This window comes from Chiloscyllium plagiosum, unplaced genomic scaffold (assembly GCF_037043375.1).
Source record: "Chiloscyllium plagiosum isolate Xiang-an unplaced genomic scaffold, Cpla_swu_hap1 HiC_scaffold_7, whole genome shotgun sequence".
Taxonomy (NCBI): Eukaryota; Metazoa; Chordata; class Chondrichthyes; order Orectolobiformes; family Hemiscylliidae; genus Chiloscyllium; species Chiloscyllium plagiosum.
In genome coordinates this window covers 81,036,979-81,056,536 of record NW_028270145.1, presented here as the reverse complement: position 1 = coordinate 81,056,536, position 19,558 = coordinate 81,036,979, and the positions used below count along the sequence as shown (strand labels likewise).

Genomic DNA, 19,558 nt, shown 5'->3' with positions numbered 1-19,558 from the left:
CTGTTACCTTAAAGCTACCTCAGAACATTCTGAAGAAGCACAGGGTCCCAGGTTCAATTCCAGCCTTGGGCGACTGACTGTGTGGAGTTTGCACGTTCTCCTGTGTCTGTTTGGGTTTCCTCCAGGTGGTCCAGTTTCCTCCCATAGTCTAAAGATGTGCAGGTCAGGTGAATTGGCCATGCTAAATTGCCCATACTGTTAGGCGCATTAGTCAGAGGCGGGTGGGTTGCCCTTCGGAGGGTCGGTGTTGACTTGTTGGGCTGAAGGGCCTGTTTCCACACTGTAGGGAATCTCTAATGTCTAAGGGTAACTGGATCCGAAACATTCACTCTGATTTCTCTCCACTAATGCTGCCAGATCTGATGAGATATTCCAGCAATTTCTGTTTTTGTTTCTGTTTTCCAACATGTTCAGCTCTTTAGTATTTTATTACGCAATGTGAATCAGATAGGCTTCGTAACCAGGCAGAAATGTTGACTAGCTATCCTTTGATTGCCAACCCTCTCTTATCCTGGCAGTAATTTAAAGCAGACTGAAACCTGATACTTTCAACATTTCTGTGGTTGTTTGGAGGCTCTCAATCTATACAATGTTAGCACGCAGATTGTTGTTTCTGTTTACAACACCTTATACCTTCTTCACAGTAAAGCACGTAATCCCATTAATCTCTAACAATCAAGCTATTCAGGTTTTCTGGATCAGTGGTGCTGGAAGAGCACAGCAATTCAGGCAGCATCCGACGAGCAGCAAAATCGACATTTCGGGCAAAAGCCCTTCATCAGGAATTCCTGATGAAGGGCTTTTGCCCGAAACGTCGATTTTGCTGCTCGTCGGATGCTGCCTGAATTGCTGTGCTCTTCCAGCACCACTGATCCAGAATCTGGTTTCCAGCATCTGCAGTCATTGTTTTTACCTTATTCAGGTTTTCTGTCAGGCAGACTGCTGAACAGGTCACACAAGCCCCTTCATTTTACATTATATTATAGACAGAGCCCTAAAACCTAGCAACCTTATGAATGTAATAGTTTCTTTTCAATTAAGCTACTTTATGAACCCATTTAACATTCAGACACTGAAAAATAATTAGGAAGATGCAAAAATGGACAGCAACAAATTGATAAAGTACACACTGGTTTTATCATGTTTGACTTTTAGCATAACCTAACATTTCATACTCAATTTGCACAAAAATTGAAGGCTAAGTGCAAGTAAAGTTTAATTTTATGAACTTTAGAAGTTGAGACTCAATGGTTTACAAGAAATGAAAAGTCAATAGGTAGATAAAATAATACCCTACCATTTGATTTGGCAAGTTTACAGGATTTGCAAACTGGACTGCTTCATCACATAACTAACCTTGGTTAGTCTTGCACAATATTGTTTGGTTGTAGGTACCTCTGCCACATGTTTGGTTATTTTCAGTCACACAGAGGCTCTCTTCAAGCACATGCCAATGATAACAGACTGGCTCCTCACAATGAATGGCTTCTACAAGATGTGGGCAGCTGCCAGCATTTCCAGTGGGCTCTCTGACTATATGGCGTCTTCTCATCTTAAAACCTACAATTGAATTGAAATTTTCAGTGAATAGACACACACCATTTAGAATAACAAATAGAAATAAATTTTCTTTATCCAAAATTGGTGCTGCGCTGCAACAATATGGTTGGTAAATTTGCAATATTCTTACACCTTCATGACAAGAAATGACAGTATAATGTTCTCTAAATCTCAAAATGTATTGAACCTCTCCTAAAATCCAAATACCACCTTTATTTTCGATTAGCTGCTTATATTGCAAACAAACAATGAAAGGCATGATAAGAGTAAATAGTTATTATTGATGAGTGACCCAGTCACTATGAGTTTTTATCGAAGGAAAGATAATGCTAAAGCTGTAAAAGATTAGATTACATTACAGTGTGGAAACAGGCCCTTCAGCCCAACAAGTCCACACCGCCCCTCCGAAGCGCAACCCACCCATACCCCTACATTTACCCCTTACCTAACACTACGGGCAATTTAGCATGGCCAATTCACCTGACCTGCAGGTCTTTGGGCGGAAACCGGAGCACCTGGAGGAAACCCACGCAGACACGGGGAGAACGTGCAAACTCCACACAGTCAGTCACCTGAGGCGGGAATTGAACCCGGGTCTCTGGCGCTGCGAGGCAGCAGTGCTAACCACTGTGCCACCGTGCCGCCCATACCTTTTAGTGGCGCCATGCAGTGGTAAACTTGTGTTGCACCAAAAGGTCAGCTGCAAGTCCTTATCCAATGCTGCAGCGATAATATACTTCGGGCTGATTTATAGAAATATTGATATCAGCACGAAAGACTTTACATTTCAAACAATCTATACATTTTAGAAATAATTTTGCATAAATGCCCTGCAGAGGTGGCTATTTTGCAAACACAATTATCCAATGTCATCTTATGGAGACAAAATAAACCAAGGAGAGTGATGTTACAACCTGTATTAGCTTGTTAGTAAACCTTTTAAGAAAAACATTAAAGGCTCATTACTTGATTGACAAACAATTCATTGCAATTAGCAGAACTTTCCCAGACCTTGAGCTTTGTGAGCAAAAGTGAGAAGTTTGAAAATATGACAATAAAAAAAAACAGATTCTGACATTGAGAAAAAAAGAAATTCTGATCTTATTTCTATGCAGTTTATCACTCTCTGCTGTTTGACTGTGAAAGCTGATGGCGCAAATTCCTGACACTAAACTCTGGGCAGTTACCCAGCACTATAGGAGGTGGTGACTTGATGCCACTGGGCTAGTAATCCAGATTCCTAGGGATATAGGTACAAATACCACCCTGGGAGATAGTGAAATCTGAATTCAATAAAATCTGGGATTTAAAAGAATTTTAAAAATGGCAATCAGGTAACCTCTGTCAATTGTCATAAAAATCCTATTTGGTTCACTAGTTTCCTTTAGGGAACGAGGTCTTACCTGGTCTTCAACAGATATGATTCAGACACTCAGCAAAGTAACTGACTCACAAATCCCACTGAAATGGCCTTAAGCACCAAGGGAAATTAGGGATGGGCAACAATTTAGTCAACACAGACTTGATGGGCTGAAGGGCTTTTATCTTTTTATTTATTCATAGCATGTGGGTACTTCTGGCTCGCCAGCATGTATTGCCCATTCCTAGTTGCCCTTGAGAAGGTGGTAGTGATTTGCTTTCTTGAACTGCCACAGACTATGTTTGTGCATTCACCCACAATGCCACTAGGGTGGGAATTCCAGTGACAGTGAAGGAGCAGCAATATATTTCCAAGTCAGGATGGTGAGTAGCTTGGAGGGGAACTTACAGATGATGGTGTTCCCACATCTCTGCTGTCCTTGTTCTTCTAAATGGAAGTGGTTGTGGCTTTGGAAGACGCTGTCTGAGAATCTTTGGTGAACTTCTGCTGTCTATCTTGTAGGTAGTACATACTGCTGCAACTGAGCATCGGTGGTGGAGGCAGTGTTTGCTAGTGCATGTGGTGCCAATCAAGCAGACTGCTTTGTCTTGGATATTGTAAAACGTCTTGAGTATTGTTGGAGCTGTACCTCTCCCAGGCAAGCAAGGAGTATTCCCCCACATTCCTGACATGCCTAGTAGATGATGGATAGGCTTTGGGCAGTCAGGAGGTGAGTTACATGCCACAGTATTCCTAACCTCTGACCTGCTTGTCACCACTGTATTTAAGTGGCAAGTCCAGTTGATTTTCAGGTCAATGATGAACCCCCCAGGATGGTGGTAGTGGTGGATGCAGTGATGGTAACACCATTGAATGTCAAGGGGCGATGGTAGTTGTCTTTTATTGGTGATGGTCATTGCCTTGCATTTGAGCTTTTCACTTCACCCGCCTGCCATTGCCCAGTATTCTGTTGCAATGCAATTGGAGTAAGGGCCTTTAGTCGGTAATAATTGGCCAACTAAGACCCTTAATAAGCCTAAGGATAGACAGAATAGTGGACACCTTACCCATCTACCCCTGATCATGTGAAATGGGTCAGCATGAGCGTTAAGGTGGTGGATTGATCACCTGATATATTTTACGCATTTCCCTTCCAGACTAATTGTGAACTGTAATTAATGCACTGCATTCAACCCTGTTGAAATCAGTAAACTGAATAACTATGGAGTAGTTTACCACTGCTTTGAATTTCTTCAAACATACTGTCAAATTTTCCAACAGAAAATTTAACTGAAATGTAATATGAAGTGCTATATTCCAATTCCTCCAGCAGTACTTCCTTCTGTTTACTTCATGCAAAATCTATCTTTTGTAGCTTTTGTAAATTCTCCTTTCAATCCTGATGGAGTGGTTCTCAAATCAACTAAAGAGAAAACTAACCATTTTGGCTCACCTTCCTCCCTTAACTCGAATTCATGATAATAATGGCATTTTATTCAAAAAACGTATTTGCTTGACTGAAGTGTAATTTGCATTAAAAATGTTTGAATATATAAGTATCAAAGACAAATGGGTCAATGGGCTGAAATATGACAGATGGAGTTCAATCTAGATAAATGCAAGGCATTACAGTTTGGCACAACAAACAAGGGTGGGCCTTATACAATTAATGATAGGCATGATGCAGAGGTGCCAGTGTTGAACTGGGGTGGACAAAGTCAGAAGTGACATGACGCCAGGTTATAGACCAATAAGCTTATTTGAAATCACAATCTTTTGGAGCACTGCTCCTTCATCAGTTGAAGGCACTTCCCTCCACTTTACCTGATGAAGGAGCAGTGCTCTGAAAACTTGAGATTTCAAATAAACTTGTTGGACTATAACCTGGTGTCATGAGATTTCTGAATTAATGGGAAGGCCTTGGTTAGTGTTATAGAACAAAGGAACCTAGGAGTTTAGGTACATAATTCTTTGAAGTTAGCATCACATATGGACAGAGTGATTAAAAACATGTCGAGCATGTTTGGCTTCATTGCTAAGTCCTTTGAGTATAGGAGTTGGGAAGTCTTGTTGTGGTTGTACAGGATATTGGTTGGGCTTCTTCTGGAATACTGTGACCAGTTCTGGTTGCCCAGTTAGAAGCAAAATATTATTAATCTGGTGAGGATTCACAAGAGATTTACCAAGATGCTGCCAGGTATGGAAGATCTGAGTTATAAAGAAAGGCTGGATAGGCTGGAACTTTTTTCACTGGAGTATAGGAGGTTGAGAGGTGACTTTATAGAAGTTCATAAAATAATGAGGGGTATAGATAGGATTAATGATAGTTGACTTTTTTCAATGATGGGGGATTTTAAGACTAGGGGCTACATTTTTAAGGTGGGTGGAGAGAGAATTAGAAAAGACATGATGGGCAATTTTTTTTCACAGAGGATGATTCACATGTGGAATAAACTTCCCGAGGATGTGATGGACGTGGTACAATTACAACATTTAAAAGATGTTTGGATACGTACATGAATAGGAAAGTTTTGGAGGGATATGGGCCAGGAACAGACAGGTGAGACAACTATAGTTTGGGATTATGTTCAGCATAGATGGGTTAGACCGAAGAGTCTGTTTCCATGCTGTATGACTCGATGATTCTATGAAAACATGGAATGTATGTGGCAATCACATACTAATATAAAGAGACAAATTCAGCAGTTACAAGGAAAGTACTGGACAAGATATGAAAGGAGTGGCCATTAAAGTAAAATCAAATTCCAATTATAAAACAACATACAATCCCTACATTACAAGCACTGATGTATAAATAAATAAAGATTCCATTTTTTTAAGGGCTTTATTGGGGAATCAAAATATGTAAGAAATTGGATTGCTCCGTACCTTTCCCTACTGTGTCAACAGGGGTTGAATTTAGTTAAACCTTTGAATTGACTCGATCACTCTGAGAATGCAGGTGGTAACTATTTCTGAAATTAGGGTGGTACAAGGGGTGTTCCTAATTCAGTACAGATATTAATTCTTCTAGTTTCTGCAATTATAAAGTTTGTGCCATGAAAGGTATTGTCATGTTAGAGCTTAAGATCCACCTGAGCTGTTTGCTTGTGAGAAATCAGGGTGCCAGAAAAGGCTCAGTGTACTTGTTCAAAGAGAGGATAGAGCCACTATAAATTGGTATAATCCTATTAGGTATTAAGGAGAAAAATGAACACCCTGTAATTAAAAGACAAAACTATACCTTAAGATCTCAATGCTTTTAAACTAGGTCACACTTCACTGAATACAAAAAATTAAGCAAACCCAGCATGACTAACTTAATATTGTAGATTAAAAGGATTATGCCATAAACTCATTTCTACTTTTTACTCTAGCAATTTCAGTTTTTGCTTGTTTCAGATCTCCAGCACCCACAGTTCTTTGTTTTACCTTTATGTCAGTCACCTCCCCCTTCACCTTCACGAGTTCTCTTATTCACAAAATCTTGAAGGCTGAATTTACATTCATTGTTCTCAGTATTCCAATGTTCTCCAAGGTTCAAGGTTAATGGGATCAATTCCATTAGCTTCTGCCTAAGCTATCTTGCAATCATATTTTAAGACATTGTGACTGTGAACTCTTCAGTTTTTTTGTCCTGCTTTGCTCACAGATACATGCCTGCTCCCACATTTTCTGCACAGCTCTTTCTGAAGCTAAGATACAGGTATTTTTAATTGAATAGTTATGATTAGGTGGCCATGATGCCTGACACACTAATTATGGTCAGTGAGGGCTAACTCTGATTGAATGATGATTGGCATCAAATTTTAAACCCACCAGGCATTTCAGAGCTCCCACTTTCTGGGCCATAACAAAAACATTATCCTAATTAACGCAACATCTGCAAGATGTAGTCCTCTCCACTTCACCCAATTTTTAAGCATCTTGTCTACCACTTTGACTTTTAGACCACTTTACCTTCTCCAAATGAATACACTCTTGTATCACAGGAAAATTACTCCTAATACACTTCATAGGAAGGATATTGTGAAATGTGAAAGGGTTCAGAAAAGATTTACAAGGATGTTACCAGGGTTGGAGGGTTTGAGCTATAGGGGGAGGCTGAATAGGCTGGGGCTGTTTTACCTAGAACATCAAGGATTACAAAGTCATGAGGGGCATAGATAGGGTAAATAGACAAGGTATTTTCCCTAGGGATGGGGGAGGCCAGAACTAGAGGGCTCAGGTCTAGGGTGAGAGGGGAAAATTTTAAAAGGGACAATGTTTTTGAGCATAGGGTGGTGTGTGTATTGAATGGGCTGCCAGAGGAAGTGGTGGAGCTTAGAACAATTGCAACATTTAAAAGACATCTGGATGGGTATATGAACAGGAAGGGTTTAGAGGGATATGGGCCAAGTGCTGGCAAATGGGACTAGATTAGGTTAGGATATTTGTTCAACACCACAAATTTGACTGAAGGATCTGTTTCCATGCTGTACATCTCTCTGACTCTATGACTCTATGCTCAACATTTTGCAAATTCAGTTGACCCCAAAAATCAGCTTAGGATTCACAATGTATGATTGTATCCTCTGGATCTCAGCTGAAAATGTGTTGCTGGAAAAGGGCAGCAGGTCAGGCAGCATCCAAGGAGCAGGAGAAACGACGTTTCGAGCATGAGCCATTGAAGAAGCTCTCTTCCTCCCTCTACAGCGAATCCTCTTACAAGGATGCCTTCCTTGAAGAAGCTCTCTTCCTCCCTCTACAGAAGGGCTCATGCCCGAAGCATCGATTCTCCTGCTCTTTGGATGCTGCCTGACCTGCTGCGCTTTTTCAGCAACACATTTTCAGCTCTGATCTCCAGCATCTGCAGTCCTCACTCTTTCCTCTGGATCTCACCCATTATCTAACACATTATATTGCTTAATGATATATTCTTCCTTTATTTGCACCTTTTCAAAGCCCAAACTTGATATCACCAAATCAATATATTACGATTTAATTCATTTTTTTCCAAGCTTCTGAAACTTTGGTGGCATTCTATAGAATGTATCTTTGCCCTTTGTGAGCAGTCTTATGAACAGTCATTTTGCTTCAGTGAATATGCTTTTGGTCTTTATTCCATTTTTTTGTTCTTGTCTTCTATTTAAATTTAGTTTTGATTTCTTTCAGCCACCATACATACTTTTCTGATCAATGACACTCAGCTCACGTATTAGATACAAAATAAATGGTCTCCTATTCTCCCATTAAAATATGCATAGTTATTGATTTTAGCACAGCATGCCCTGAAACATTGCCCTTAAAGCTGTTTGAGATTGACCAATTAGTTACAACTAGTGCTGAATTCAGGACAATTTGGTGCTGCTTAATTGAGAACTACAACTGGACTAGAACTGCTGAAGCACACTTTACATGAGATCTTTAAAACTAACTAGGAGAGAAATTTTATGTTATATCTGCTTGGAAGAAAGAGTAAAGCAATGGTGCAATATATCTCTCATCTTTAAAACAAAGTGCTATTGATTTATTAGTATGTTTAATGTTCTGTTAAGCTGACATTTATACCATAAAAATGTAATTATATTTTTCTGAATCCAATACATATAGCAGACACTCCCTCATCTATCCAGGCAGGAATATAACAAATCCCACAGGTCCAGTTAAACGTTTAGTTTCATTAGCTATGTATAGCTGTGCTCTGTCAGCTATTGATAATTATTGTGAAATGGTTAAAATAAATCCTTTTGAAATATAGCTGTTTAATGTTCATATCATTCATAGAATGTGACATATTAAATGGAATACACTGGCAAGAAATGCAGCTCTGCTAAAGGAAAGTTTATTTTTCTTCGAAACAAATCAGATGATTGCGCTAAAACCTGAATTCTGGAATCACTTGTGAAGTTGTAAGTTCCAAGTTAAATATCTATAATTAATAAATCTTTATATACTTTTTGTTGCTTTATTACATCTTATTCTAAAACTGGTGCAGCTCATTCTAAATAGAAGTATTTTGGTTGCAAAAAATTTTGAATTTAATATATTTTGACATGGATTTGAAATTATGACTGAAATTTCTAAATATAAAAAGTACTGCAAGTAAAAGCTTCATTGCTTAAATGGTTGGTGAGAGTACCATGATAGAGACTCAATTCAAAATGAAAAAGTGAAGGACTGAAACCTTTAGTCTGTTGAGGATCCTGGCAGCTCTCAGGGATGCAGGGTCTCCATGCTGACCAGGCTGAAACTGAGCAGTCAGTAGCACAGGCAATGGTGCAAAGCTGTGAAGTAACTGGGATTGGTCCTGTGCATAGGCTGTGATCCACTGGTCTGAACACTGCATAAAACAAAACAAAACTAGTTATTGTGTCCACTATTCAACAACGTTAAAGTTTGCTGTTTCAGTAATGCACTGTAAGAAAGCATTTCTAACATGGCTCAGATGCACCAAGCCCAAAGCAATTGCAGGTCAGGAAAGCACAGTGTTTAATTCTATAGCCCTTCCAGTTTTCTCTTCTTCTAAGTGTACTCATTCAGGGTCATGGTTGTACTGATTGAGAAATGGTGCTCAGTCAAATAACTATGTTTAAGATGTGTGGTCAGATTGTAAGGCATCAATTTCAAATACAGTATGTGACACCACAGCAGCAGCCAATGAAGTGCAGATGTGGCGAAACTCACAACAGCATTTCACAGGAAAGCAAACTTAAAAAGAATCTCTTGCACTTACATGAAAGAGAACTTATGAGTAAAATCTACCGCAACATTTCCTGACAGAAACAGGATGATTCCTCCAGAAGAATGCAATAAGTGCAGGATTGCTCTGTCACTAAAATCACATTTAAGATAAATCCCAGTCATTTAGGCAGTCTCTATGTGTGGCTGACAGGGTCTTGGTCTCAGTGCCTCGATATATAGCTATGATTTGGAGATGCCGGTGTTGGACTGGGGTGTACAAAGTTAAAAATCACACAATACCAGATTATAGCCCAAAAGGTTAAATTAGAAGCACTAGCTTTCGGAGCGCTGCGCCTTTATCAGGTGGTCACCACTTGATGAAGGAGTAGCGCTCTGAAAGTTAATGCTTCCAATTAAAACCTGCTGGACTATAACCTGGTGTTGTGTGATTTTTAACTTGATATATAGCCAATGTAAGCACTCCCAACTTGGTAGAGGTCAGGTTGGACTGGGTGGGTGAGTGAGTGAGGGAATGTGTTGGGGAAGGAATAAGGGGAATAGGAGGAGTTAGTTGCAATGAAACGGAGAGCTTGTACACTCTTTCTATCCCTAATCTCACAGCAATTTGAACTGCAGGCGGTAGGAGGATCCCAAGGTGAGGTCCTTTTTAAGTATGCAGATCAGCAGATGATGATATCATCAAGACAAATGCAGATAATGCTGCAGAAATTCAACAGATTTTGCAAGGGAGAAACATAGAACATAGAACATAGAACATAGAACATAGAACAATACAGCACAGAACAGGCCCTTCGGCCCACGATGTTGTGCCGAACTTCTAACCTAGATTAAGTACCCATCCATGTACCTATCCAAATGCCGCTTAAAGGTCGCCAATGATTCCGACTCTACCACTCCCACGGGCAGCGCATTCCATGCCCCCACCACTCTCTGGGTAAAGAACCCACCCCTGACATCTCCCCTATACCTTCCACCCTTCACCTTAAATTTATGTCCCCTTGTAACACTCTGTTGTACCCGGGGAAAAAGTTTCTGACTGTCTACTCTATCTATTCCTCTGATCATCTTATAAACCTCTATCAAGTCACCCCTCATCCTTCGCCGTTCCAACGAGAAAAGGCCGAGAACTCTCAACCTATCCTCGTATGACTTCCTCTCCATTCCAGGCAACATCCTGGTAAATCTTCTCTGCACCCTCTCCAAAGCTTCCACATCTTTCCTAAAGTGAGGCGACCAGAACTGCACACAGTACTCCAACTGTGGCCTAACCAAAGTCCTGTACAGCTGCAACATCACTTCATGACTCTTGAATTCAATCCCTCTGCTAATGAACGATAATACTCCATAGGCCTTCTTACAAACTCTATCCACCTGAGTGGCAACCTTCAAAGATCTATGTACATAGACCCCAAGATCCCTCTGTTCCTCCACCTGACTAAGAACCCTACCATTAACCCTGTATTCCGCATTCTTATTTGTTCTTCCAAAATGGACAACCTCACACTTGGCAGGGTTGAACTCCATCTGCCACTCCTCAGCCCAGCTCTGCATCATATCTAAGTCCCTCTGCAGCCGACAACAGCCCTCCTCACTGTCCACAACTCCACCTATCTTCGTATCATCTGCAAATTTACTGACCCACCCTTCGACTCCCTCATCTAAGTCATTAATAAAAATTACAAACAGCAGAGGACCCAGAACTGATCCCTGCGGAACTCCACTTGTAACTGGGCTCCAGGCTGAATATTTACCATCTACCACCACTCTCTGCCTTCGACCGGTTAGCCAGTTTTCTATCCAATTGGCCAAATTTCCCTCTATCCCATGCCTCCTGACTTTCCGCATAAGCCTACCATGGGGAACCTTATCAAATGCCTTACTAAAATCCATGTACACTACATCCACTGCTCTACCCTCATCCACATGCTTGGTCACCTCCTCGAAGAATTCAATAAGACTTGTAAGGCAAGACCTACCCTTCACAAATCCGTGCTGGCTGTCCCTAATCAAGCAGTGTCTTTCCAGGTACTCATAAATCCTATCCCTCAGTACCCTTTCCATTACTTTGCCTACCACAGAAGTAAGACTAACAGGCCTGTAATTCCCGGGGTTATCCCTATTCCCTTTTTTGAACAGAGTTAACATTTTGTGTGCAGTATGACTCTGGACAGGACAGAAATTTAAAAGCTAACATTTGTGAACTGGACCTACTGTAATGTTTCAATGAAGCACAATGCAAGCTTATGGAACAACACCTCATTTTCCACTTGGGTAATTTAATCTGGAGTTCCACAACTTTCAAAGCCTGACCACATGACTTCGGATCACTATTTTTCTCACATTGTCTCCCCATCTCATTCCCATGCCATGTCTTGTTTACTTTGCTGTCAGTTGAGAGGACCCATTTTCTCCCTTTCATATCTTAATTTATATCCATTTTACATCTCCATTTCCATTTCATCACCATTACAAATCAGTTCTTCTCTTTCACTGAGCCTCCACATTATCTGCCCGCCCCCCCATTCCTCCTTTGATTCTGTAAGAAGTCTTAAAAATATATTTTCCAACACCTTCAGCTCTGAAGACTTGTCATTCTGGACTAGAAACATTAACTTTGCTTCTCTCACTATAAATATTGCCAGACCTGCTGAGTTTCTCCACCATTTTCTGTGTTTGTTTCAGATTTCCAACATCTCAGTATTTTGCTTTTATTATGATGGCATTGAGGACTGTTCTGCTATTTTGATCCAAGACCTGACTGAGAGAGCAATGGTAGCATTTTCACAAGGAGGAATGTGGCAGGCACATCAGAGGCAGTAGTTTATTAGCATATTAATTGTGTTTTTTAATGCTGACTTTAGTTTGAGGGAGAAGTCAGCAATGTTTTCTGTCAAGTCACATATAAAAGACTTACGTTGTTGCTGTGGATTTCACTTGTGAAATATTGTGAGAATAAAATGATGTAACTGAACAAATCTATTTTTGTTCTGCCACCTCTGCCATGAACTCACCGACGACATCTGCAACTCCACTCCTCCTCAATAAAACCAAAAGGCAATGAGACCATAAGATAGGAGCAGAAATTAGGCAATTCAGCCTATTGAGTCTGTCTTGCCAATCAGTTATGGCTGATAAGTTTCTCAACCACATTCTCCCACTTTCTCCCATAATCCTTGATCCCTTTGACAATCAAAAACCTATCTATTATACTAAATGACCTGGCCTCTACAACCTTCTGTGACAGTGAATTCCATAGATTCACCACTCTCTGGCCGAAGAAGTTTCTCCTTAAATCCTTTCTAAAAGGTCTTCCCTTTACTCTAAGGCTGTTCCCTTGGGTCCCAGTCTCTCCTACCAATGTAAACATCTTCCCAGCATTCACTCTGTCCCACCAGGGCCTGTTCAGCTGCAGAAGGACTTCTTTGCCCCTATACTCAATTTCTCTTGTTAAGAAGGCCAGCATGCCATTAGCTTTCTTCACTGCCTGCTGTACCTGCATGCTTGCTTTCATTGACTGATGTACAAGAACGCCTAGATCTCATTGTACTTCCCCTTTATTTAACTTGACTCCATTTAGATAGTAAACTGCCTTCCTGTTCTTGCCACCAAGGTGGATAATCACACATTTATCCACATTAAACTGCATCTGCCATGTATCCGTCCACTCACTAGCCCATCCAAGTCACCCTGTATTCTCATAACATCCTCTTCACATTTCACTCTGCCACCCAGCTTTGTGTCATCAGCGAATCTGCTAATGTTACTTTTAATACCTTCATTTATATCTTTAATGTATAGTGTAAACAGCTGCTGTCCCAGCACCAAACCTTGTGGTACCCCACTGGTCACCGCCTGCCATTCCGAAAGGGACCCATTTATCACTACTCTTTGCTTCCTGTCAGCTACCAATTTTCAATCCAAGTCAGTATTTTGCCCCCAATACCATGTGCCCTAACTTTGCTCATTAAACTCCTATGTGGGATTTTATCAAAGGCTTAAGACGATAGTGCTGCAAATAGAGATGTGCTAAAGTGATGAACCAGTGCAAACCATCTGTCGCAAATACACCCACAGTGATAATATGGAGGAAATTCTGGGATTTTGATCCAGTGATAATGAAAGAGCAATGCAATAGTTTCAAGATAGAATTATTTTTGACATGGAAGGGAACTTACAAGTGGTGATGCTCCCATACATCTGTTGCCTTTGGCATTCAGCTATCAAGGTCCTGATCCCTGGAATTCCATCACTTTCATTTCCTCCCTTAAGCTGCATCTCAAAATCCACCACTTTAACCAATATTCTGGTTCTCTGACCTAATATTTCCTTGTGGCTCCGTATCAAATGTTACTTGATAACACTTCAGCAAAGCACAGGAATATTTAATCATATTAATGACATTATATAAATGTAAACTGTTGCTTAAAAAACCTTTAAAAATTGATAACACTAGATTCTAGTTATCAAACTCACAGAACACTGGCAGTAAACAAAAACACTTTTCCAATTGAATGCAATTCTGTGCTAATTTTAGCATCCCTTTGAGCTGAAGAAATGCAGAAGTTGACATCACTGCAAACTTGTGTCTGCATTTAGCCAGATAGCCTATAGGGCTTTCAGATAGGTTACTGGCATTCACATAAACAGGGTTCTATCACAATAGAACAATTAATGAGCATGCAGAAATTATAATATGCATTATCTGCTGGAGTACTGATAGCGAATGAGCACAGACGTAAAAAGGATTTCATTAAGTATTCAAAAAGATTCCATCAGCAATACCTGAAATAAAACTGAGGTGAATATTTACATTTATGGATTCACAACATTGATAAGAAATACATATGTTTCCAACAATTTACAGTCTGTATTTATAACTTGTTTCATTACTGTTGAAGCTAAATATTTAGTCTAAAACAAATACCTTGTGTAGCGTTCTCAGAATATCTTTAATCTGCTACCACTCATCACCACATTTCCAGAGCTACAGCATTCAAATAGATATTTGAACATTTAAAGGGAAAGTTTTTTAATTAATATTTCAGTTGGAGTATGCTTGCTTCAATTTTTGTGGTATGAGTGCACTTTAATAACTCATGGATATTAAATTATATCCTTTCCTATTTGCCGTGATGCATCACTAAGTCAGGGCTAAACCAATGATAAAGTTGTGCCTGAGTGCTGCTCAGATGTAATAAAATATTTCCTGTATTAGGAGAGGAAACTGCCATCCTTACCTGGTTTGGCCTACGTGTGACTCCAGACTTACAGCAATGTGGTTGACTCTTAGTTGTCCTCTGGGCAATTAGCGATAGGCAACAAATGCTGCATAGCAATGCCCTTGACCCATGCATGACTAAAAAAGAAAAAAGGCAAGCATGCCATATGCCTTCTTTACCACCTTATCTACTTGCATGGCCACTTTCAGGGAGCTATGGGCTTGAACCCCAAGATCAATGCTGTTCAGGGTCCTGCCATTAACTGTATACTTAGCATTTGATCTCCCAAAGTGCAGCACCTCACACTTACCTGGATTAATATCCATCTGCCATTTCTCCCCCCCATATCTGCCATTGATCTATATCCAACTGTATCCTTTGACAACCTTCTCCACTATCTACAACTCCATTGATCTTTGGATCATATGCCAACTTACTAACCCACCCATCTATGTTTTTATTCATATAAATCACAAACAACAGCCAGAAACACAGACTTTCACCATTGCCCTCTGCCTTCTATGGACAAGTCAATTCTGAATCCAAATGGCCAAGTCACTGTGGATCCCATGCATCTTAATCGTCTGGATGGACCTGTCCTGAGGGACCTTGTCAAAAGTCTTACTAACATCCACTGTTCTACAGTTATCAATCACCTTCATCACCTCCTCAAAAAATTTAATTAAGTGGTGAGACATGACCTGCCCTGCACAAAGCCATGCTGACTGTCCCTAATTAGGCCATACTTTTCCAAATGCAAGGGGAGAATGTGAAGACTGCAGATGCTGGAGATCAAAGTAAAGAGTGTGATACTGAGAAAGCACAGCAGGTCAAGCAGCATCCAAGGCATAAGCCCTTCATCAGGAATGAGGCTTGTGGGGATCTCTCAGCCCCCCTGCCCACAAGCCCTATTCCTGATGAAAGGCTTATGCCTGAAACGTCGATTCTCCTGCTTCATGGATGCTGCCTCACCTGCTACACTTTTCCAGCACCATACTTTTCCAAATGCAAGAAAATCCTATCCCTAAGCTTCATAACCACCATGTGAGACTCACCCATCCATAGTTTCTTGGATTATCCCTATTTCCTTTCTTGAACAGGGAACAGCTTTAATAAGTCACCAGTCCTCTGGGAACTCTCCAGTCACTAGCGAGTTTACAAAGATCTTGGTCAAGGCTCCAGCAATCACTAATCTTGCCTCAGCCAATAACCTGGGATAGATACCATCGGGCCCTGGAGACTTATTCACCTAAATGCTCCTCATTAGACCCAACACCACTTCTTTTTGATCTAAAAATGCTCTAGTATTTTATCATGCTCCACACAAATCTCACTATCCTCCATATCCTTCACCTGGGTGAATACCAACACAACATACTCATTTAGGATTTCACCCACATCCTCTGTCTCAAAACACAAGTTCCCTCCTTTATCCTTGAGGGGTCATACCATCTCCTTAGTTATCCTCTTCTTTTTAATGTATAGAATGCCTTGGGATTCTCTTTAATCCAACTTGCCAAGGTCATTTCATTGCCCCATCTTATTCTCCTAATTTCCTGCGTGAGTTCTTTCCTGCTCTCTTTATATTCCTCATGGGTCTTGTCCAATTTTAGCTACTTAAACCTTACATATGCGTCTTTATTAATTTTGATTAAATTCACAACCTCCCTTATTATTCAAAGGTCCCTTACCTTACTATCCGTGTCCTTATTCCTTCCTGGAATATGCTGGTCCTGAATTCTCATCAGCAGGTCTTTAAACAACTCTACGTATCAAACATAGATTTGCCTGAAAGCAGCTCTGCCCAGTTAACATTCCCTAGTTTCTTTCTAATATTGACAAAATTTGCCCTCCCCCAATTTAGTACCTTTCCACTACGTCCTAATTTATTCTTATTCATAGCTATCTAAAAACTAAAGGTGTTATGATCATTGTTTCCAAAATGCTCTCCCACTGAAAGGTCAGTCACCTGGCCAGGCTTATAAGCTATTACAAGATCCAGTATGGCCCCTCCTTAAGTTGGACTATCCACTCACTGTTTCAAGAAACCCTCTGGGATGTATTTAACAAATTCTGCCCTGTCTAAGCCTCTTACTCTAAGGGAATCCTACTCCATATTGGAGAAGTTGAAGTCACCCATTATGACAACCAACAAATCTGTTTATATATTTGTTTCTCAATTTATCAGCGGCTGTAGGGTCCTATGACATAATCCTATCAAAGTGATTGCATCCATCTAGTTTTTGAGCTCTACGTATTGCCTCAGTGGGTGAGCTCTCCTGTATGTCCTCTCTGAGTACAGATGTGACATTCTCCCTGATCAGTAATTTCCTCCACCTCTTTTACCTTCTACTCTATCTCATCTCAAACAACAAAATCTTGAAATGTTGATCAGACAGTCCTGTCCCTGTTTCAACCAAGTCTCTGTAATGGCCACCACATCATAATCCCATTTACTGATCCAGGCTCTATGCTCATCTGCCTTACTTATAATAATCCTTGCATTGAAATAAACATATTTCAGCCCATTAGTACCATTGTGTTCATTTACCTGTCTCTGCCTGTACTTCCTTTCTAAGTTGCTGGTGCTAACACCTCCTTTCCCTCAATCTCTCCACTTGCTGACCGACTGCTCTATTTCCCAGCCCTCTGCCACTCCAGTTTAATCCTTCCTGAATAGCACTAGCAAATGTCCCTGTGAGGTTATTGGTTCCCCTCCAGTTTATGTGCAACCTGTCCCTCTTGTACAGGTCATTCCTGCCCCAGAAGATATCCCGATGATCCAAGATTCTGAAACCCTGCCCCATGCATCAGCTCCTTAGCCACACATTATTCTGTGCTATCTTTCTATTCCTTGCCTCACTAGCACATGGCACTGTTAGCAACCTAGAGATTACTACGCTTGAGCTCCTGCATTTCAGCTTCTTTCCTAACTCCCTGTACTCACTCCGCAGGACCTTATCCCTTTTTCTCCCTATGTCATTGGTACTAATGTGCTTCCATTGTCCCCCATGCCCAAGCACTAATTACCCACAATGTATAGAACTTGTTATTCTTTTAACATTGGGGAGCATTTCAGATGCTCAATAAAGTGCAAAAATAAACAGGAAGATATTCAAAGCCAATTCAATAAAAGCTAACCCCATTACTGCTTGTAAAACTATCAAAACAAAAATCACAGTTCTATCAATAACCCCTGCTGAGCTGAATCTGTTAGAGGACCTGGGGCTTAGATGAGAATTCCTAATTAGGCTCCAATGTATTGCTGTGTCAACAAAGGTTCTAGAGCTAAATACATTAACACCTTTGAAAGTAATGGTTGTTTCTAAAGCCTAGCTCCTACAGTTGCAGATTGGTGAAAGGGATGCACTAAAATCTAAATCACAATGCTTTTGAATGCAGAAGAGTGGATGAATTTACCCAGGGGATATAACACATTGCTGATTCCAAACACTTTCACAATGCTTGTCAATTTAATTGTCACTTTCCTATTCTAAACACTGCAGTAAAAATATACTGAATTTATAATAAAACATTAAATTATAACACGTGAAGGAATAGATAACCGTTTAACATGCCTGTCAAAAGATGGCTCCAGACAAGCTATCCTCACTTTACCTCTAAATGATGCGAATCACATTCCATAGCAAAACCGAATGGTCCTCTTTGAAACATACCCACCCCTTGCATAGGCAAGGATGTAATTGCTGCATGTGGACTCAATAGTTGCACTTTTATCCTGTAGCCATGACAATACCACACAATGGGAATTGAGGCAAGAATCGTTTGGACATGAACAAATGCACTAACCTGCAAGGTAGAAGGTTGATTCATCAGTCACTCAATTATCATAACTAAGCTTTCCTTAGCACAGATTGATCCCATCCATGAATTCCAATTTTGCCACTTTCCTGTCCATTCCTACCAATCTTCATCACTATAGCGTTTGTCCTCAAGATGATAAGCAACATCATCTTTGCACTGTTTCCAAGAAGGTGCCTAGTCTTTGTTTCTGTACTTTTGTTAGAAGACACATATCTCATCATTACCAAGACATGTTGAACATCCACTAGTTTCAGGTCTCTCCCTTTCCAAACCAGTTTATAAAGGAAGGACACAGGCTGGAAAGTTATGCCCCCTCCAGCACCACTAAACTCTAGAAGTAAGTTGACAGCGAGAATTACATAAAATCTGGCAAGACACACCATGACCCACCACAACCACCACTTCCATCAGGATTTTGTAGACATCAGATAGCTAACCCCCTGCCCCTTGGGTCAATTCAAGTCCTTAATTATCTAGCTCATGGCTTTCTCTCCCTGTTGGTGCCATTCACATCACACAGCAAAGCTATCAAATAAGACATGGTGGCCTGATTGCAGGTTCTGGTGGGGTGTTGCTGGTGAAGTGGAGAAAGAGTCCCTATTGTTTGAGCGGCCTGTGCTCAACAGAGGCTCAATCGACTCTGGAATCAAGGGAAGCCTATTTATCAACTCCACCTTGGTCTCGCAGTTGTAGGTCCTCACCCCTCATGTGGCCATATGTAGTGTTTGTAAAGTGATCAGCTAGCTGGAGATTATAGAATATGAGTTCCCTGATTGGACTGTTAATCTAGTCAAATTAGGTATTACCTGGCTGACAGGTTAAAAAGAGGAGTGTCAGAGATATTGACACTCTGGATGGTGACTCTGACGAAGCTGTGCCAAAGTCAAGAAGCATGTAAATAAAGAGTAAC

At 40.6% G+C, this 19,558-nt stretch overlaps 1 protein-coding gene across 3 annotated transcripts in view; it reads right to left on the bottom strand.

Annotated features, from left to right (window-relative positions):
• The window catches only part of thsd7ba (thrombospondin, type I, domain containing 7Ba), a 919,481-nt gene that overhangs the window by 488,267 nt on the left and 411,656 nt on the right, over positions 1 to 19,558 (bottom strand). For all 3 annotated transcript variants that reach the window (XM_087989223.1, XM_087989224.1, XM_087989222.1), the window contains 2 exons: positions 9,087 to 9,242; positions 1,357 to 1,560 (listed from right to left, as the gene is read on the bottom strand). In XM_087989223.1, the coding sequence (XP_087845349.1) occupies positions 1,357 to 1,560; positions 9,087 to 9,242 (360 nt within the window). The remainder of the gene's footprint in view (positions 1 to 1,356; positions 1,561 to 9,086; positions 9,243 to 19,558) is intronic.